Below are 22855 nucleotides of genomic sequence, written 5' to 3'. Positions count from 1 at the left end.
AGAAGGAAATGTAGGGAAGCAATGTCAGGACCTTGTATTATGCAGTGGTTTCTTAGACTTTATACCCAAAGCACAAGCAACAAAAGAAAAAAATAGATAAATGAGAACTCATCCAAAATTAAAAACTTTTTTGCCTCAAAGGACTTTATCATGAAAGTAAAATGACAACTTCCACAATGGGGGAAACTATTTGAGAACCACATATCCAATAAAGGTTTAATATCCAAAATATGTAAAGAAACCCTTCAACCTAACAACAAAAAGAGAAACAACCCAATTTAAAAACAAGCAAAAGACTTGAGTTGATATTTCTTCAGAGAAGATATACAACAGTCAGGAAACACAGGAAAAGATGCTGAACATTATTAGCCAACAGGGAAATGCAAATCAAGACCACAATGAGATGCCATTTCACATCCATCAGGATGGCTGCTATTAAAAAAATGGGAAATAATGTGTTGGAGAGGGTGTGGAAAAATAAGAACACCCATTCATTGCTGGTGACCATGTAAAGTGGTGCAGCTGCTGTGGAAGACAGTGTGGTGGTTTCTCAGAAAGGTAAGTATAGAACTTCCACATGACCTGGCAATCCTGCATCTACGTATATACCAGAAGGAAGGAAAGCAGTGACTCGAACAGATATTTGCACACCAGTGTTCATAGTGACATTATTCAAAATTGCCAAAAGATAGAAGCAACCCAAGTGTCCAACAATTGGTGAATGGATAAATAAAATATGACACGCGCGCATGCACACACACACACACACACACACACTGGAATATTATTCAGGCATAAAGGGAACGAAATCCTGATAAATATGACAACATGGATGAACCTTGAAGTCATCATGTTAAATGAAATAAGCCAGACACAAAAGGGCAATTATTGTATGATCTCACTGATTTGAAATAATTAGAATAAGCAAACTCATAGAATCAGAATCTAGAATATAGGTTACCAGGGGATGGAGTGGGGATAGGGAATGGATAGTTAAGGCTTAAAATGTACAGGCTCCCTATTTGGAATTCTGGAAATGTTTTGGTAACGGACGGTGGTGATAGCAGAACAACATTGTGAATGTAATTAACAGAACTGAACTATATATCTGAATGTGATTAAAAGGAGGAAATGTTGGATTATATATATGTTAAAAGATAAAAACACTTTTTTAAAATCCATGGAACTATGTTACACAAACAATGAACCCAAAGTTAAACCATGGACTATAGCTCATAGCACAATTATAAAAATGTGCTTTCTTCAATTGAAACAAATGTGCCACACCAATGCAAGATGTTAATAATAGGGTGGTTAATAATAGGTATATGGGAATTCAGTATTTTAGGCATGATAGTTCTGTAAATCCACAACTTCTCTAGAAATAGAAAATAATGTATACCTTAACACAAATTTTATTTTGACGAATCAAAACTAAAATAATGCATTTAATCTACAAGTTTCAAGGGCACATGGCTGCTCCCTTCCAGGGATGGGAAATTGGGATTGCTAAAATTGAGGGGCTGGCACCCAAAGAGGATATCAAGATCATGGTGATCCAGGAAAGTCCGTGTGTCCACAGAAGCCCCAATGGGAACCATGAGAACCATGTTTTACCCATGGCGTGGAGGGTTTCTCTTCCTTTTAACCTTTAGCAAACTCACTTCAGAAGTGAAAACATGCTACCTCACTCACTGACATCTTCCAACGAGCCTCAGGCTCATAGAGCCAAACCCATTATGGCAGCTCACAGAAGACAGGAGAGCAACTATTGAAGCCGACTGCATGAGGCTAATTGGACCCTGCATCAGTGTGCATCTTTACAGATCGAACCGTGGATAACTAAGGAGCTATTCTGGGGAAGAGTGATCTACTTTGGATGAAACAATATTATTTGAAATACAACCATATGCAATGGAAGTCCTTAGGACAGACGCTGCTTTCAAGTCCAATTCCTAATAACAACATTATAAAGGGGTTTACACTCTGTTTATTTTCACCATATTGTGTGGGTTGATTGGTAGTTAGACATTAAGATAAGTTATATGAAGGTGTGTAGAAAGATATAATAGGATTTTATTATAAATCAAACAAGCAATTGCAGTTCATAGAAAATTTAATTTGAAATAACTTAAAATATTATTTCAAATATCTGGGCCTTGGCACCAGAGTCTTAAGAAAATGTTGGGTCTGATCTCAAATTTGCTCAGGTGACCAGAAATAATTCAAAATTTATATATCCATGTATGTATGTGTGTGTATAAATACGTATATATATCCAACATATATATGTATGTATGTATCTCAAGGTATATATATTCAAGATTATACATACATGCCCTCATTCAATGGTGGAATCTACCCTCATTCAGTGGTAGAATTCTCTAATTTTACTCATGGCACGTATTTTGGAGTTTTACCCCCCAAAGTGGTGCATTTATCATATATGTATCACTTCTTATTGTAACTTTTTTTCAAGGCTGTGAATTCAGATATGGAATGAAACTCACTTTTGTTGAATCAGAGATGATTCTGAGCTGGAAGGAGCCTGGGTGCACACTTGGGCCTGACTCCTCTCCTATGAACTAAAAAGCCTCCACGAGAGATGGACTGCCTTCTTTGCTTAAAAAGTTTCATTCCACAGCTACCAGGGTACAAACATCTATTTCATGAAGTGATTTTCTTAAAATAATTTTTTCTTGAGGTATAGACACAACAAAATAGCAATGCATGTTTTTCAGCTTTCTTCCAATCTGATGGTTTTTTCTAGAAACGCTTCCTCCAAAGTTAGTAGCAGTAGTAAACGTGCAGAAAGCAAAATTTGGCTCTCGGTGGGAGTGGGACTATTTCAAGCACTTATGTCTTTTCAGTTAAGTACGTTAAAAGCTTCTTGGTAGCACAGCACTTTTCTTTACTGCATACCCAATATTTTGTGTTCTCACACATATTCAGGCTCACTTAGGGGTCCCCGAAGTCTACCATACTTTCTAGTTTGTGTGGCATTTGAACGATGCATTTAAAAAATAACCTCCATGATTTATTAAATGTACCACGTTGTTAAAAATCACTGATAAATATGCCAATTTGATCCTAAATTTCGATTTATGTACCTAAAATCAAGCACTAAAACCAAGAACGAACCTGAAATTTTTATTTTCATAGGAAACTTGCGCAGAGAGGAAATATTTGTGGGTGTGTATTATTTTTGTCTCCCTTAGCTTGTCCCTTTTTTGGGCACACAACTAGGAGAAGATGCTTTTCTCTTTAAAAAAAACTTTTTTTCTGGTTTTGCCAAAGATGCTCATGAGATAATATTTGAATCATGTAGGATTTTCTTTTATTTATTTTATGTAGGGAAAACTGCAGTTATTAGTCTATGAAGAAGAATTCTCCAAATGAATAAATAAGAAAATACAAAAAATTAGGAAAATATGTAAACTCAAGCTATGAGGTATTTCAAAGACACGGTGCCAGTCAAAATTCTCTTTCCCACAACTGCCAGACCTCTTGCTTTAATTTTTCTGTACTTACATTTGGAGGAACACAGAGGAATTTGAGATAAAAGCCCTTTTGTGGATGTAAGTGTTCCAGTAGTTCAGAGCAGAGTCATAAAAAGAAAGTAACAAAGCAATATTTACATGTCTCTGTATAAGAACAAAAATACTTCCTTAAAAAGTTGTAAAAAGGTTTCTTTTTTAAGTCCTAAAAACACTCACTTTTATAGGGTACATGATTGTCCTTGTGACTACTCTTTCCAGAGGGAGGCTTTTGTTTTTAAACTAGGAAACATGACTTATTCAAGTTAAATTTTCCATGCTATATTTAGTTTTACAGATGTGATTAGTTCTAAAACTGTGGTTTACTATATTCTGGGAATAGTACGTATATTTTTTAAAAAAAGCCCAGGAAACCCTTACACCAAACTCAGACAGGCAATTTTAAAATTTCACCACGAGCTCTCAATTCCTATTAACTAGAAATTCCATAATTCTCTGTATCTAGATTTCTGTAGTTAGCATTTGAGAAACTGATCCTCTTTCATTCTCTCTAAACATCCAAGTTTTGAAAGTTTAGCAAAGATTTTTGAACTTTTTCTGGGTGTTAAATAGTTGATCTTCTTATATAACAAGAATCAGGAATTTCCAGGAAACAGATTTCATTATATGTAATGCATATACCAGAAACACACAAATCACACATGAATATACTTTCTGTCATATACACAGGCACTCACTCAAGGGCAAACCATACATAAGCCATACATACACACATACATGTGCAAAAGTACAATTGACACCAAATTACTTTTATATCTTAATGTCCTTTGAATATTAAAAATGAGCCAGCAGATAGCTCCCATGACATTTAGTAAGAAAGCTGTAGATGGCAATTTTCATGTAGAAATAGCTTCATATCATATCTCGTGAGTTTCGTATTGCACAGCAAAGGACCATGCTGAATATCATGCCAAAGATCTGAAACAGAAGGAGCCTCATGTTACAACTTTTAAATGTGTATTAACTGATGAATGGGTCAGAGAACTGCCAGGATGTCTAGCTCAGGTAGCAAATAGTTATAACCCATAATTACTGGTTATAAGTGGCATTTCTATATATACTACTTAATGATGGCTACTGGCTAAAGACTTCCATATTAACTCTGCTTAAAATGTATCACTATATTATTACTATTAACAAATAAACAGGATGCTGCTTTAAGGAAGGGATACTGTTTCTGCCTTATAGAAGAGCACGTAATAATTGTAAACAGACTGACATGCTACTTCTGGTTTGGGGAATTTTATATTTCAGGTTAATCCCAGATCTCATATCTCTTTCATATATTTATTTTGAAAATTTATGTCCATAACCATTTATTGTTTAAATATTCTTGTGGTCTAACTAGCTTTCTATTGCTGAAAAAGCTTTGAATTTCTGCAATGGTGACAAATATTAGAAAGTGGAACAGCTCTTCGTGTCTGGTCCACTTCTTGATGCAAATACTGTTTCACTGTTAAACTCAATTGTTTTACCAAAGCATAAACTGAGGTATCTGAACTGTGGTATAACTGGCTTTTTTTTTTTTTCCCAACCTCTTCTTTGAGAAGCCAATTAGTTGAGCAAAATCAATAGCTTTTTTAAATAGCTTACGATTCAAGTAGAAGGATGCCAAAGGCCCTTCTTGCCCTCAATCTACAATTTTGCAGAGCCTGCGAGACTCTATCTGTAGGTTAAGCATTTATAAACTACAGTCAATGTTTGTCAAAAAAACAAACAAACAAACCATGCAAGAAATGGCACAATAACTTTCTGGTGCTCTCTGGTTCTCTCCTCAATACCATCCTAAACCATACAAGGTTCTGTAAATGCTAAATTATAAAAAGCATGAATTACCAGTGTTTTTTGGAGGGAAGGGGGTAGACAGTAAGGGAATAGCGAGGAGCAGGATTTCAAGCCTTCAAAAGCAGGACCAACTCAGATAGAACTCAGAACCAGCCTGTGGCAGGAGAGGCACCTAATGGACGTTTGGTTAACTGATTATACTGGGACACTCCTACCTTATAAAGAAGAGAATTAAAAGGTGCTGACCACAGTCGGCCAACAGAGGGCACTTCCCCTTTACTTTGCTTCTTTGGATGCAACCCCTGGCTCATCCTGCTGTGTGATCCTTGAGGGAATCCCTTCAGAAAGCAACTTCTTCAGCCTCAGTCTGATCCTGTCCTGAGTCAGGAGTGACCACATCTAGGCTGCTCATTCGTAGAGACTGCAGAATTGTTTAGGAGGGTCTATTTGACACCTCCATGATGCAGAGCATTTTCAAACCTTATGCCCAGGATAGCCACTGAATGGTGTCCAGGTCAGCCCCAAGCGCAGGCAGGGGACTTGAGAGACATCTCTGGATTTGGAAGTCTTCAGCACTGTATTTCCAGCCACTGCTCCACCCCTTTCTACTCTAAATACAGAAAAGGGGGAGGGTGCTTGTGTGTCCCCTGAGAACTGCCAATTCATTGACCTCCTTTAATTCCCACTGCCTCTGCCTTAGTTTAGGCCATGACTTAATATATGCAGAGAGCTACAGATGATGTGCTGTATTAGCATATGCAATTATCACCCACCCCTGGACAAAGCAAATTTTACTGGCCTCCCTGGCACCAATCTCGCCTCCTTCAACCTGTCCTCTACACGGCTGTCACCTTCTAACCCTCAGTGGTTCCCCCTGCCTGGGATAAAGCCCATACTCTCTAAAAGGACACACAAAGACCTCAATCATTTGGACTGTCACCATCTCCCCAGTATCATCTCTTGCTACTCTTCCCATATCCTTTTACCCCTATCAATTCTTCCTGCACACTTTTCTTTTGCACTTTGGAAATACTGAACCACCTGTAGGTGCCTGGGCACACTATGCTTCACACCTTTGCAAAGGGAATAGGCTATTACCTTTGCCTGGATTGGTTTTGGGAACACTTAGATTCTACAAAGAGCTAGCATTTATGGAGTGCTATGTGCTAGACACTTTACATGAGTTAATTCCTTTAACATGTCACTAGCCCTTTATATGTGTTATCTATTTAATTTCATGAAGATCCTGTGAGGTTGACATATTAAAATTCCTCTTTTACAGATCAGGGAATTGCGCCATGGGGAAATTAAGAAACTTTCCCAGTGTCCCAGGGCTTCTGAGTAATGGAGCCAGGAGTTGAATCCAGATAGTGTGATGTCAGTGCTGGCAATATTAATCACTGCTTTACTGCCTCTTCAAATCATGGATGAGAGAGATTAACATTATTTTGAATTTTTTAACAGTAAGAAGAAACCCAAAACTGAAAATCACTTATTTAGTTTAAGCTTGATGGCCTTACAATGGGAAGCTATTACAATGATCAGCTCAAGGTCATAATCAGGTTAAAGTTGAAAGTTGTAACATATATTAGAGGACCAATTATTGATGTATCTAATTGTCTTTGATTGTAGAAGATGTCCTTTGGACAAATGCCTTGGCCGTCTTTATGAAAACTCTTCTAGGATACTGCCATATCATACTTGAATACTTGAAGAGAAATAAGACATAAAGGCTCAAATCTTCTTAGAAAGAAGACTTTCTCACCGTGAGACCTGCAACTCCGATACCAACAATTCCGATGAGCTGGAGCTTAATACTGATTGCGGTCTCAATCTCATTAATGCAGTTCTGTTTTGGAAAAAAAAAAGTTAGGAATAACATCTGATTGCATATGTGAATCACAACCTGATCCATGAGTGTTAATTAAGATATATATCCATTTCAGCTTCTGCTCATATTTAAATCACTCCTCGCAGACAACATCATCCTGAGGACCTTAAAACAAAAATGTAGTTTTGGGGGGATAAAAAAATCTTTCCTTTTGGTGGGATTTTCCTGTTTAGACCAGTGGCTGCCTCAGAGCTGCAAAACCTGGCTGGAGGTGCTATTCTGGTATCTGGGGCTTTAAAAAAAATTGGGGGCCTCTTCTTATTTTTAGCAAAGAACAGTAAGTCAAATCCCTAAAATAATAGCTCCTTGCTATCATATTGTCATTTCCAGTTTAAAGGCCTTTCTACATACTTGATCTATATTAGTATGTAAGGTTGGCATTGTCTGATTAAGAAACTAAAAGATTTATATAGATTCAAATCACACAAAGGACTTAGGAAAGTCAAGTTTTAGGAGCTAGAGGATCCCTCTCTTCAGTGGTGGCTGGATGGGCTTCACAAGTCTCTGTCCTTTCTGGGGGGCCCTATAGGAGACCTCTGAGGGATGGGTTCAAAGAACCTTCCTGGATGGAGGGAAAATTGGACAGGGAGAAAATAGAAAATCACCTGTAATTTTAGTTTCCCCAGCTTCAAAAGCTTCTATTTGGAGTCCTCTTAAGTGTAGAGGTATGCTCTCAACCCAACTGTGTACTTAGGTAGCCCAGATCCTTTTATTTGTTCCTGGTCAGCTCCCTCTGAGCCCCATATAAACTACACCAAACCCTCTCCACTCTCCTCATGTCTCCTCATTCATTCATTCATTCATTTATAAAACATTTCTTGAGTACCTTGTGTCAATCACTAGAATAGGGGTTGGGGATGTGGAGATAAATGACAGTTTCTTCCAATATGGAACTCGCTTTAGAGAAGCACAAAGACCCACAACAAATCATTAAAATACATTACGGTAAAAGTTTGAGAATGGCTGCTCTAGATGGTGGCTCCCTTATTTCCTGGAAAATGGGAGTCAACCTGTAGAAATCCTTCCAACTTTTCTCTCCCTCACTTGTAAACTCAGACGCTCCATTCATTCAGTGCCAAGCACCGGTGTGGGCACTAAGCACATGAAGTGAACAAAGCAGTCCCACTCTTTAATTCTTTCCCTCCCATCAAAGTCAAAGAGGTGTCCCTTCTCTGTTAACTTCTTTGTGGGCTCTGGATCTCATCCCCCTCATCTCCTCAGGGAGCCTGTCCTGTCATTTACCCTCTTTCCTTCCTATACTTTCCACCTCTCCTCTATTGACATCTCCATTCATCATCTAACACCACACTCAAGTCCTTCAATCTAAAACAAAAACAAAACTCATCTTATAGTACTCTCCCCCTCTAGTTCTGCCCAAATTCCCTCCTTTCTTTCATAGGTTACTCATATCAGCTTTACTTAATTAGAAAATTTTATTTGGAAAACAGATAAAGTAAAAAGAAGAAAATAAAAATTAGCTGTACTCTTACCACTAAAGATCATAACTAACATTTTTGGTGTTTTTTCTTTCACATACAAACACACCTACACATGTAGTTCATTCCTCATATACAACTGTGTACTTTTTAAGATTTAACATTACATCTTCAAAAATGTCTTATTTGATTAAACAGTCTTTGAAATCTTTATCCTTAGCTATAAAGCATTTCATCATATGAATGTGCCATAATTTATTTAGATAATCTCCCATTGTTACATATTTAGGGTCTTTGCAAAATTTTGTTCTTATGAATAACACTGCAATGAACACTGTTACACAAAGATTTCTGTCCACGTCTCTGATTTTTATGTAGAATAACTCTAAGAAGTGGAATTGCTGGATCAAAGAGCAAGAACGTACTTAACCCTCTTCTGTAGGCATACTAACCTGTAAACTATGGTGCCAATTTCTCTGACAATGCTCATTTCACATCATTTTTGCCTCCACTGACTATAATTATTAAAGAAAAAAAAATACTTGACCAATATCATAGGTTAAATGGCATCTCTTCATTTAAATTTGCTGTTATTTTTAAAGATTACTACTAATTGCCTGAATTTTTATGTGTTTAATGGTCATTGTATTTCGTCTTTCATGAACTCTCTATTCACATCCTTTGCCCAAAACTAAACTACTTGAAAAGGTGCCCTTACTCCCCACATCTCATTTTCGGCAGCCTGGGTTTTGTTCTCATTCCTTCCCTGAAACTGCTCCCACCAAGGCCACCAGTTACTTCCTTAAATGCTAAATCCTGTCAGCTTTTCAGTAGTTATCTTATTGGGCCTCCTTGGATTTTTAGTTCTTCACATACACCATCATGTTTTCTGTTTTTGTGCCATTTGCTTATGCTCCCTCTGCAGACAGCTCTTCCTGACCCCCTTCTGCCCAGTGCTTGCATAATCACTTTTCATACTTTAAGATTTATCTTGTGTGCTATAGCCTCCAGGGGACATCAGCCTTCCCCAGTTTGCTGGTTTGAATCTATGTACACCATAAAAGACTATGTTCTTTTAACTCTATCTTGTGGAGGAAGACCTATTTTGGGTAGGACATTTTGATTACATTATTTCCATGGATATGTGACCCCACCCATTTAAGGTGGGTCTTAATTAGTTTACTGGAGTACTTAAGAGAGCTCAGGGAGAGAGAGAGAGCTCAGAGCCAACACACACCCAGACACTTGGAGATGCTAAGCTAAGAGACAAAGCCCAGAGTTTTCCCTGGAGAAGCTAAGTGAGAACCCACAGACACTTAAAGAGAAAGCCACTGGAATCAGAAGCCGAAAACATCGCAACCCAGGAGCAAAGGACCAGCAGACACCAGTCACGTGCCTTCCTGGCTGACAGAGGTGTTCCAGTGAAGGTATCCTCTTGTTGATGCCTTAGTTTGGACACTTTTATAGCCTTAGAACTGTAAATTTGTGACCTAATAAATCCCCATTTCTGGTATTTTGCATTCTGGCAGCTTTAGCAAACCGGAACATTCAGTGACCCCCAACTTCTGGCCTCTCCAAAGCACCGCTCTCTGCTTTCATCATACCATGGACACTCAGTGCATACCTCTATTACTACACTTTCTATTTCTGTGTTCATCTCTCCAATTAGATTTCAAGTTCTTTGAGAGTAGGGGCTTCATTCTTGGACCCACAGTGCCTGACATAAGATAGGTGGCCAATAAACAAACTGACCTCAACAGCAGCACCTGACTCTGGTGGCCATTCCTTCCTCCTCCTCCCTGCTGTCTCCTGACATGTGTGTGGCTCTCATCCCCAGTTTCCTTATTTGGCAAATCTTCCTTTTTTCACCCCAAATATTGTCGCTCCCCAGGGTACTATCTTTGTCCTTCTTTTCTTCAAAACCTAATGGATAAAAGTCATACCCACCACACCAAGATTCCCAAGAAGTAGGATGCCCAAACCTCCCTCCTGAGCCACATACAGGATTTTGCAAGTGCCTATTGGACATTTCCATTTGGAAGTTCTACTTGCTCCTCAAAATCAGCATGTTTAACACTAAATTCATTTTCTTTCCTCCAAAATTTGCTTCTTCTCCTCTACTTCTCAACTCAATAAATCTATACAGGTGGTGAAGCCAGAGACTCAGCAGTGGATTCTTACCTCTTCTCTCATATCTAACTAGTCATTGGGTCCTACAGATTTTACTTTCTAAATGGCTTTCTCCTCTCCATTCCTGCCACTTGAGCCAGTGGGTTATCAGTTGATGTCTCTTGACTGATGACCATAGCCATCTTCCCAACTGTTCTCATCTCCAGGTTATTCATTTCCCATCGATCCTCTACACTACCACTAGAATTACCTCACTAAAATGCAAACCCCACCACACTCTTCCTTCAATGGTTTCCCAGGCTTGCAGTGTGAAGTCTAAAACCTCAGCTTCACAAGAGTATTAATGGCTCTTCAAGAACTCTTCTCTTCAAAGGACTCATCTCCTACAGGCATCCTGGGCTTTCAGCCACTCCCTGCTGCTTACACTAACTGATTATACCAGCTTTCTTTTCTCTCTGTGTTTCTCCCCTGTCCCCACTGCAAATTTCATTTGCTTACTGAACTTCTATTCATCCTTCAGAATTCATCCCAACAATCACATCCAGGAAGGCTCCAAGAACCCTGGCTCCCACGACCCCGGCTGAGTCTGAAGTGCTCCTGCTGGTGGAGCCTCTACTCTCCTGTAGGGTGTTAATGGCTGGCTTGTCTGTCTCCCCAGCCAGAAGGCGAGCACCTGGAGGGCAGAGGCTGGGTCCTCGTCACTTCATCCAGTCTCAGAAGGACCCAGTAAATGTTCAATGGGTGATTCACACCACCAGCTAAAACTAAAATCCTGCCCGTCCTTCATAGCCTAACGCCTAAAAGCATCTATATCACAGTCTCCACATTCTCATGCCTCCCTCCTTTCCCCTTCATACCTGTGCTTTCCCCCAAGCTCTTCACTTAAACTGCCTGGCAAATCTCACTAATGATCTTCCAAGCACCAAATCCAACTGTTTTCACATCTCATTTACTTGTCCTCTTTCCAGTGTTTGACTTTATGGATAAATCATCTCCTCCCTTAGTTCCCTGGATGCCACTGTCTTTGGACTCTCTCCTGACCCGCTGACTCTTTCTTCATAGTCTCATTCTGGCTTCCTATCTTCAGTTTACCATTTAAATGGCAGTGTCCTCAGCCCATCTCTTTCCTTATTCTAGACTTCTCTACATACTCCTCTGCCTTTGACTGCCACCAACATCCTGGGATTCTTATCCCTATGTCTTCAGCTCAGATTGCCTGTAAGTTGCACAGGCACCTAAACTGCAACCTTGACCAAAATGGAAATGGTCATCTGCCCCCAGCATCTGCTCCTTTTCCTATTTTGCTTCTCGGCGAGTAGACCCAAGCAGAAATCTGGAAATCTTAGCCTTCACTATTTCATTTCCCCCTTTACACCCAAAACATCACCCAGTTCTGTTGATTCTACCTCCTGAATATCTCTGGAATCTATTGCTTCCTCTTTATCCCCACTGTTTGTGACTTGCTGTAGCCCCTCATCTTCTCCTGCCAGGGTGTTCACAGTGTCACCTAAGAGGTATTCCTCTATTAGTTTCCAACCTTTTATTCTACCCTTTACACCCAGCAGCCTGAGTACTCTTTCTAAAATGCAACACTGGTTATGTTAATCCTCTGCGAAAAGCAATGGCTCCCCCAAACCTGCAGATGTAAAATCATGCCTTTGCCTGCCTCTTCAAAAATGTCACTCAACCATTCCCTTTGGACTCCTGCCATCCTGATGTTTCATACATCTAAGCCTCTGTTCTTGGTGCTTCTGGGCCTGGAATAACCTTTCCCTATCAAAACTCGTCTCAAGGACAGCTCCTCGAAGAAGACTTTCCTAACTCCATTGCTTCTCCATTGTACCCATTACAGATCTCTGTCAGAGCACACCTCCCCTGGCTAGTCCCTGAGGCTGCTGAGGGCAGGGACCATGTCTTTTTCCATTTTTGAGTCCCCAAAAGGTACATAGTGCCTGACGCACAGCACCTCATACAAGAAGCATTCGTCAGTGTTGTGACTCCTGCAGAGAGACACGGGGCAAACATTGTGGGGCCCAGGCCTCCAGCCCGGGTGACTTTAATTAAAGCTTTAAACACTCAGCCTCGTTACTGGCACATCAGCATACCACCATTCCCCAGGGTAGCGGGAGAACAGGACTCAGCATTACTAGGCTTGTGTTACACAGAAGGAAGCTGAGGCCCGAAAGCTGCTGGAGAGGGGCCACAGAGGTAGGACCTGAGCCTCCCTCTCCCCACCCTGAGGGAAAGAACCATTTTGCAGTGCAGGAAGGACAGGGACCTGGTAGAGGAGCCTACCTTGTGTCCTAGGAGCTCCTTTGGACACGTGGGTTGGACTTGTTCGGAGCTTTCTTTTCCACAGCACTGAAACTAGAGAATCAGAAAGGAGAGTTTAGGACAGGGGAGGGAGAAGTAGCAGCTACAAGTCTGGGCATCACTGCGAATGAGCGGTGTGGCCGAAGCTGCAAAATGGTTAGGAGGCCCGCATGGCAATGCAAACTGTCATTTCTGGAAAGTGAGAGAAGAATAACATAATTATGCTAGCAAAACAAACAAACAAATATATAAAAAAAAGACTTCTCGAAAGCTGTCTGAATTTTTTGATAGGAAGTGACTCAACCCAAACACAACAGGAAGCTAATTGACAGGGTCTGTATAAATTGCTGCTTTTTAGAGAGGAGTTGGGGCCTTTGAATCTTTTCTTTCAGACTGGGAATAATTTAACCTGCTGGGTAGCTCAAATTTTATGAGCTTCAGGAAGGGCTCATTAACTAGGAAGGAGAAGTGACCACAGTGAACCCCAAGGGCCAGAAGACCAGGGCTTAGAGACTGGTTCCTCTAGAGACAAAGGAACATGTACACTGCTTGATGTCCTTGGGGCAGCTGAGGCTAAGCAGTGTACACGGTTGACAGCTAATCTGGGCGGCCCTTCCAAGGCATACCTGCCGTGAGAAAAACTGGGCCACCTGAAAACGCTTGGCCTGGGAATTCATAACTACTTCTCCATATCACAGGGTCTAAGAAATCAGCCTGACTCTGGACTGGCTGTCTCCTCTGTAAAGCCTTCCTTGACTAACTGATTGCACCTCTGCGCTCTCCACAGACAGTACATTCCCACAGAACCTTGGACGAGAAAGGGAGCTTGGCTGGCTCACGGAACCCCTCCTTTACAAATGAGGGAAGTAAAGTAACTTGCTCAAGGTCACAAAGCTGGAAATGAGCTTTTCTGACTTGAAAGTCAGGGTTATTTCTGTGACACCACAATGTTACCCCCTGAGAGAATGTGATATTTTTGGAGGGCTGCTTTCTCTATGTTCTTGTTTGTACTCTTTTATCTGTTTTGGGCACGTATCCTGATTTCTTGTGAATGCTGTGTTGGACTTCTTCACATAATACAAGCTATGGCACTCATAAGGGCTAGAATATGATGCTGTTGCTTGGCTTTACTGAATTTATTGTTATTTCTAATCAAGGTGATTAGAGAGAAACTGGCTTTGGCATGATCTTTAGAAGAAGATGTAGTTTTCAGAAAGAAGTAAATTTACTTACTGTTGAGTGGAAGGTAATGAGAGTTCCATTTCCCTTTCCCCTGTCTTTCAGGTAATCATTATAAGCCTCTTCGTATATGGTCTGAACATGCCGTATAGCCTGGAATGTCATAGAAAGCTTACTAAATGCTTTTCTGGTGTAAAGGCCTGCGACCCCAAATCCACCGAGATCTCAAAGAAGTCACAAGATCCAATTCTACTTCTATATGGAGCTGAATTTAAACTAACCTACAAATGTAACTAGCTACTTTAGAATTACTCCGTAGGAGGTGATGCTAACTTATTCTATGTTCACTTTCTTTTCTAGTCTAAAATAAGTTCATAAGCACAACATCAAATTTATTCAAAATATAGGAAATGTCAAATTCCTTTCTTCCTCCTTTTCCTTTTCATTTCTTGTCTTTCACACAGTGTGTTTTACCCATCCAGTAAGGCCACTTGCTTTGTGGGTTCTCCTGATAGCCTATTCTGTTCAGGCAGCTAATCCAAAACTAGCTTCACTAGCACACAGCAGGTCAAGTTTTATTCTTTGCCTATGACATGGTCTCTGTCCAGGCCAAGCCTGAAGGACAAATGAGTCTTAACACAGGATGAGAATACACGTTCTTCCCACATCCTTCTTCCCCATGTCTGTACTCTAACCTTTACCTCTATTTCAAACTGGGGATAATCTTAAACCAGAAAGCCTTATTATTTTTGCACCATACATCCCTTTATAAATCTACTGAATGCTACAGACTATCTCACTAAAAAAATGTGCACATGTATGTCCATCAGGCTCATACACTCAGTTCCCTACATGGTTTCTAGGTTAGGAAGTTCTGCTAAACTATAATTGTGGTGGTTATTTGGTTTTTTAATATCATTATTGGTATTAATATTCTCATATCCTTTGCTATAAAGAGGATACTTTAACTATCATAGAGAAAACATTGTAAGTCATTGTTACTTACTATACCCTTGCCTATAAAAGCAAATACTCCAGTGGTTACTTCAGCAGCAAATATCACCAGCAGGCATGTGAAAAACTGTAGAGGAGGGAAAATATTAACTTCATTAATTCAATGTCTTTTCAATTTAATTAGCCTCTTTGATTCTAGTTCCATTTAAAAAGTGTTAGGCAAAGTTGTTAGTTTCAATTGACCTGGCAGGAAGCATTTGCTTCCTGAGTCCCTTTATATAATAGTTGAGTGACTTTCTTGTAGTTTGTTAATTCATTCACTAATTCATTCAGCAATTGTTTATTGAACATCTACTCTGTGTCCTGTACTGCCCTTGGTGTTGGCTGTACAGTGGTGAACAAGATAAGATCCCAATGTGTCTGAATCATGGACCTTATATTAGAGCAGGGAAGATGTGATGAATAAGTAAACCAATAAAAAGTGAATAAGATAATTTAAGAGAGTGACATAGAAATCTCAGCACTGAGCACAATGCCTGGCAGCTATGTGCCCAGTCAATGTTTGATGAACAAAAGGTTCTATAATAAATGGAGTGGCTGGTAGGTTCAGGGCTTGGGGAGGGGTGTGACTTGAGGTTTTGTGGTCCAGAAAGAAGACCTCTCTAAGGAGGTGGTCCTTTAGGAACAGAAGTTGGAGTGGAAGTAAGGGGGGGTGTCCTTACTGTTCAGGTCTCTTGGGTTTGCTCTGGTCAAACTAAGTTCAGTGATAAATAAGACAGGGAAGGTGAGAGAAAATGCGGGGCTGAGGAAATTAGTTAGAAATCTTATCTAGCAAGAGATCAGAAGAAGCCATAGTTGAAAAAAAATCCAAAGATCACAATGAGTAATGAGGTTGCCTAATAAAATTGCTGCTTCTGACTCCCCATGGAGAAATACCCAAAACAAAACAAAACAAAACAAAATAACACAACCAAAAAAACCCCAAACCCCTTCCTTTCTGCCTGTCTTCTTCCTTCTCCTTGTTTCTCCTTAGGCCACGTTGGATTGTGGCGCAGACAACTGAAATGATTTGATTTTTTTTTTTTTTTTTAAAAAGAGGTTGCTCATTAAAATAAACCACAAGAAGGATATTTGGTTAAGTTATTGATCTCAAACTGAACTGTTCGTCTTGTGGATAACAGCACTTCCCTGGCTACAGGCATCTTTTAGCCATCTCGCCCACTGTGAAATGTTTTCTTAAAGAACAATCATAACAACCCCTTACAATTCTCAGGCACTTTTCCTCCCCAAACATCTTCGCACTGATGACTTCATTTATTTTCACACTTTCCATATGAGGTGGGGACAAGGATAATATTATTCTTATGTAAGAGACGGAGAAACTGAGACCGGGGGAAAGGGAGTGAGTTGCCAAGGTCTCAGGGAGTCCGTGGAGCAGTTGGCACTAGTGGCCAGACAGCCCGGCTCCCTTCAGACCAGCCCCCTCCACCCCTGCTCCACTCACCGATCCGAGGATGCACTGTGACTCCCGCATGGCTCCGCAGCAACCGCAGAACCCCACGGCCATCATCAGGGCCCCAGCTCCAACCAGCACATAGAGCCCTGTGGGGAAGAGGTCGGAAGAGCCAGGCTGGTCTCTGCCCCCAAGGACCAGGGCTTGCAGCACAGCCTTCAGCACGACCCAGCTCAAGAATTCACGCACAGTGTTGCAAAAATTCACGCACAGCATTGCACTGAATTGTTAATAATATAGTGGGTGACACTTATGGAACGTTTGCTCAGCACTTCACATACGTTAGGATGACAACCCTGGGGGGCAGGGGTTACTATTATCCCCACTGAACAAAGAAAACCAAAGTTCACAGAGGTGAAGTGAACTGCTGAAGGTCACACAACCAGCAAGTGATGGGGCCAGGCCTGGAAACCACGTCTGTCTGTCCAACTCCCAAACCTGATGCTCTTTATCCCCACATTATGCCGCCTGCATGCCAGGCACTTTCTGCTTAAGATTCCAACCACCCCTGTAAAGTGGGTGTCACTATCAGTTGCATGAACTGATGAAATGGAGTTCAGGGCGGTCAAGAGATAGTGCTGGAGCTGGGATAGCCAAAACCCGTGCCTTTCTGCTGATGCCCTGGAATCGTGGCTGTCTGTCTCCATCTTGGGAGAGGCCATGAGGGCAACGAGTCAGGGAGGGAAAAGCGCCAAGGATCTGCCTAGACACAGATCCTGCTACAGAGTGGGCTACAGAGAGCAGGGCTTATAGTTGAAAGGAGCCGAGAGCACAGCAATGAGGCATCAGTTTTGGGTGAATCATGAACTTTCAAGGGCAACACCATATTATACACAGGCTACAACAGGAGACTGTGAGTTTGTGTGATGAAAAAGGCATTAACTAGGGTAGCAGATAAAGTAAGAGACATCAAAATAATATTATTATTATTATTATTATTATGTCGGCTACCTTTATTGTGGGCTTCTTTTTGTTTCCAGGTGCTGTTCTAAGCACCTAGCATATATTTATTAATTTCATCTTCATGACAACCCTATGAATTAGATGCTATTATTATCTCCACTTTTATAGACAGAGGAACTAGGCACAAAAGTTAACTCATAACCACTACTCTCTCCTGCCTCTCTAGCAATATTAGCAGCCTTAATTTGGGTGGAGATTTTACTTCTTACAAAGTCAAGCCACATGGTACTGTTGTTCTCACTGAGAAAGAAAAGGGCTAACATTCTCTTGTTCTGAGCAAGAAAGTCAAGTTTTTCCTTACTTCCTTTTCTGATCCTGAGATAAGCTAGAACACAATAAGACCTGGCACTTGACTTGCTTTGAATAATACTCATGGCTTCTTGTGCCCATTTTGCATTCTGTTCACGTGAGTCACCTGGAACCCACTCACGTTCGCCCAAGAGGGTGGGGAGCTGGGGTTCCACCTCTGTGGGGAAACCCTGAAGTCTTGCATTCAGGTGGCTTCCCAGGGCCCCTCTGGGTCACAGAATGTGGTTTGTGGGCAGAGGTATCTGTTCACTGATGGGCGAAGCCGGCAGGAGAGGCTGCTGTGCTTCCTGCACCACCCAGGCCTGCTCTCCCAGGAGTCCTTCTCAGGGACAAAGAGGCCCGGATGTCTGGGCTCTGCTACTTCCTCCCTTTTCCTTTTCTATAAAAGAGTAATTGCATGGGGAATGGATGTGGTAATGAGAGAAGCAATACCATAAAATAATACTATTGTTGGTACACAGTCTGAACATCTTTCTTTTTTTTTTTTCTCTTAAATTTGGAGAAGTTGTGGGTTTACAGAAAAACTATGCAGAAGGTACAGAGTACACATATAACTCTCCTTCCACCACATACAGTTTTCCCTATTATTAACACTTTGTATTAGTGAGGTATCTTTGCTGCAATTGATGAAACAATATAGTTATATTCATATTATTTATAGTCCATAGTTCCATAGTTTACATCAGGATTCACACTTTCTGTTGTACAATTCTAAGGTTTTCAAAAATTTTTATTCTAGTAACATATATGCAACCTAAAATTTTCCACTTTTACTCTTTAGTGTTTTTTATAATTTTTTTTTAAACTTTTCAAAGTTCTTTTACTTCCATCGTTTTATTGGTTCCTCAAAACAAACCCATTAGGAAGGTAAGGCAAGTGTTATTATTTCTGTGTCACAAATGGGGCTCAGAGAGGCAAGATGGCTCCAGGCAAGACACACAGACTTGAAGCCCTGATTCCCATCGCACACTTCATCTGCTTGACCACCCACCAAAAAGGCTGAGAAGCAGCAGCAATGGCACAGTGATCAGTTTCCTCACAGTGTCTGATGTGTGAGCCACCCTACTAACTGTATCGATTTCCTCCCACTGCTTCCTGACACAGTCTTCACCCCCTGCATGGAGCCCCAAACCTGTGTTACTCTAAGGGTCATCCCACCTAGATCATATCTCCCCTAACCTTCAGCTGCATGGGAATGCACCGTGATCTAACCATGCCCTGCTCTCTTCCATTGTGTGCCTATCCAAGTTCTCGTATTTGTTCTCTGTGTAGATGTTAGATCTGTAAGCAAACCTTATTCAGCCTACCTGGAGTATGTCCAGTACAAGACAGAATCCTCAGTAAGTGTTTGCCGGATGAATGGACAAGGAGAGAGTGAATCAAATCTGAAGATCAGGATTGGCTGGCTGGCATTGCCCATCTTTGCTTAGAGATATATGCTGGGAATACATGTCCATGAATGTCCATGAAGCTGCCACATGGCTGGCCCCAAGAGAATTCTAGGGCTGGGGAGATGAGGATGGTGGCTTTCTACCCTGAGTAAAGGCTCCTGAGGAGAGTCTAGAATATAAGGCAGAGTGGTGCTTCTGGGGAAGCTGGAGGCTCAGCTCCCCCTGAGAACAAGATTGCTCAGCCCCTTAGGCAGCAATCCCAGCCAACAGCCCAAACACCTGTTAACTGACCCAGCAGCTTCGACTCTACAGGCCTCTTCTCAGGAAACCTCTGTCCCTACACTGGGCATGTGTGGGCCGTGTGGCTCGGCTCCATGCCAAATGAATACCACGTGCTGGAGCCAAAGAGAAAACCAAAAGAAATTCTGCAAGTGGGCTTGCTGTGTCCAGCTCCAAATCTCATTGTGACACTGCATACCTTTCTAAGGCCATCTAAGGGTGCTTGTCCTTTTTAGGGTCTGAACCTCAAAAATTAGCTTTTGAATGAACAAGTTAGTCATATTTAAATTCCAAGGTTGTTTCCTCTTCCTTCCACAGTAGCAAATGAATGGTCTATTTCCCAAATCCCTCATGCTTTCTATTTCCCTTGGTTTGAAAAGGAGCAAATATTTTAAATTTCATTTTTATCATTAATAGCTTGACCTTGTGATACCAATGATCTCCAGGTGACAGGCTACCAACAAGAGCTTTCCCTGGAACAAGAGTTTCTTCCCTGACAATTCCTTCACTTTTTCCCTAGGTTTCAAATATTTATTTTTAAGCTAGAAGCATTGAGTTAACACAGAAAAGGAGCGTGACCTCATAAAAGTCTGGGTTATATAAACTCATTTTGAAATGGCTCTAAGAATTAGTAATGCTATTAAATATTCTCTCATTCTGACTAAATAGCATTCAAACCACTCCTATACCTTTTCTTCCTGTCTTCTTATCTCCTATGGGCTGACTCCTTCCTCAGCATGCTCTCAATTACAGTGATAATAATAGCTAATATTTATTGAGTACTTACTAGACTACAGGTATGTGCTGAAGCACATTCATATATTAAATCATCTACTTTTCTCATTTACCCTGTGAGATGGGTAATATTAGTATTCATATTTCACAGCTGAGGAATCTGAGACATAGAGAGATTAAGCAATTTACCTAAAATTGCACAGCTAGCAAGTGGCAAAAGTGGAACTGAACCCAGAGGGTCTACTCCAAAGTGCCAACTCTTAATCTCTCGGCTGCACTTTCAGTAGGACCTCAGAAAGGTGAATCTCTTAGCTAGAAATCGGTTATGTTTTTCAATTTTATATGGCCAGAGAATCTTTTGCTTCTTCCTTGAGAAAAGTTGTTGTGAGGTCTAGAACTGGACCCTGGGTTTTCCCCAAAAGCACAGGTCTGGGAGTCAGAAATCCAGATCTGCCAACCATGGCTTTAGGCACCTCTTGTTATTCTTCAGTTTGGTTATCTGCAATATAGAAATAAGGACCTCTTCCAGCCTCCTGTAAAAAATGCTTTGGAGAGATTGTCTCAACTGTGTAAGCTACAGTACATCTCTGTTATCCAGCTACCATGGCTTGCAGGTACAATGGAAAACCAAGAAGTAAAAATAATATTACCAGGGTGAGTCAGAGTTTTCAAAAAGCAAGCCAGCACCCTAATGCTAAGCACTGGAATGCTTTCCTTACACATAACAACCAGCCACAATCAAAGCCAGGGTCCGGGACTCCGAGTCCAGTAGGGAGACAGAGGCAGTTGCAGTCAGGCTGGGATCCTGCAGAGCCAAGTGCTCCTGTTTGTGTGGGCAACCCCTGCATGGAAAACCTGCTAATATCCTCTGCTCATAGACATGACTTCACGCTGTCTCTACAGCTTGCCGAGGGCCAAGGGGATCTCTGCTCAGCGCTCCTAGAAAGTCGACCCCTGGGGGCATCTCTCAGGTACAAGAGGCAGCCATGGAGACTGACTGTAACAGGCAGAGGAGTTTGGAAGACTTCAGGGGCTTTTTATAAGAGTTCACCAAAAGAGACTAAGAAGCAGAGAGTCTGGGAAACACGGGGTAACCCAAAGCTTTCTTGCTGCCAACTCCGTTCTTTGCAGGTTCTCCCTTCTTCACATGAGCAACCAGTGGACACAGACTCTAGATCGGCCTCAGAAGTCCTTTGAGAAGAGGATGCAGGTGTCAGCCAGTCTGCCCGCTGCCCCCACCCCTCCTGTCCTCATTTCTCATGACTCCCTCTTGACTGGGTCCTCCTGGCCCCGTCCTAGCATACACACCACCACTACCCCAACCCCCAGCTTTGAGATCGAGTCTGGATCTTTATCCCAGGAATGGCACATCACAAGGAGGAAGAAACAAGGATCCTGGATGGAAAAGCATTCTCCCCACCCCCCAATGATGGCTCAATTTTCTCTTAGAAAGAGTTAAAAATAGAGTGGCATATGGGGTAAAATTACCCAGTCCTCTGCCCAGAAGCAGGGAGCTAGACAACAAGGCTTCCTGAGGTGTCTCTCAGAGAGGCAGGACTCTGGGCGGCAAGGCCTACTCTCCAGAGAGGCAGCTCCAGGAAACAGAACAACACAGGCCTGGGTTCCGGACTAGGTCCCGCCACTGAAGAGCCGGGAAGCCTTGGCTGACTGCCAGCTTCTGCTGCTTCTCCTCTGGTCCTTACTTTTCTTATTCTGCCCCGTGCTCAGATTCTATGAAAATCCCCTGGCCCAAACTATGAGCACTGACCATGTGCACCTTTTCTTCCAGCTACTCTAGGCTGACTTAGAGGGGAGACATGGCTGAGGAAGAAGAACTACGGGTGTGTAAACCCATGTCTATGGCCCAGGTCACCAAGAACAACCAGGAAGGATTCAGGCCCTGCTCTGTGGACCGTTGTATTTCCCTACCCGGAATTCACTTCCTCTTTTTCTCTACTGGAGAAGCTAACCTCCTCCACTCTCGGTCCAGAGGCTCAAGTGGGGCTCATTCACCTCCAGCTCCAAGGTAGGCACGTAGCCGAGGTTTAAGCCCACAAGCCAAGCCCAAGCAGCTGGACACCCTGTCTGGTTCAGGGATGAGCACTGGACTCGATATTGCCAGTGAGAGTTAGGTTCGGAACTTTCATTGGGTCTGCTGGAATGAAAGAAGCATGCTCTTCTCTGGGGGTTACTGTGGGGAAGATGTAGCCTGAAGCCGCTGGCAGCCATTTTGTCATGTGGAGAGGAAATGTCTCACAGATGGAGCCAAAGGAAAGCAGAGCCAAGAGATGGCTCCAAACTGGACTCATATCATCGTATTTGAGTCTTTTCAGTTAGATAAGTCAATAAATTTCCTTTTTTAAGTCAGTTTGTTAGGCTTCTGTGATTTGCAACTAAGAATCCTGACAGGTACGTCCATA

The 22855-nt window shown here is 41.7% G+C and overlaps 1 protein-coding gene across 3 annotated transcripts in view; it reads right to left on the bottom strand.

Annotated features, from left to right (window-relative positions):
- Window positions 1–2005: 2005 nt before the first annotated feature.
- TSPAN2 (tetraspanin 2) overlaps window positions 2006–22855 on the bottom strand; it is a 41455-nt gene continuing 20605 nt past the window's right edge. The window contains exons 3-8 of one of the 3 annotated variants that reach the window (XM_037826291.1): window positions 16750–16847; window positions 15298–15372; window positions 14346–14444; window positions 13095–13166; window positions 7108–7191; window positions 2008–4475 (exon numbers count right to left, since the gene is read on the bottom strand). In XM_037826291.1, the coding sequence (XP_037682219.1) occupies window positions 4410–4475; window positions 7108–7191; window positions 13095–13166; window positions 14346–14444; window positions 15298–15372; window positions 16750–16847 (494 nt within the window). In that variant the 3' untranslated portion in view covers window positions 2008–4409. Of the gene's footprint in view, window positions 4476–7107; window positions 7192–13094; window positions 13167–14345; window positions 14445–15297; window positions 15373–16749; window positions 16848–22855 lie in introns of all 3 variants that reach the window. The other 2 variants (XM_037826292.1, XM_037826293.1) reach the window with 2 other exon arrangements.

Source organism: Choloepus didactylus, chromosome 2, assembly GCF_015220235.1.
Source record: "Choloepus didactylus isolate mChoDid1 chromosome 2, mChoDid1.pri, whole genome shotgun sequence".
Classification (NCBI taxonomy): Eukaryota; Metazoa; Chordata; class Mammalia; order Pilosa; family Megalonychidae; genus Choloepus; species Choloepus didactylus.
Note: the sequence above shows the minus strand (reverse complement) of the source record. Positions and strands in the feature narration are given on the sequence as shown.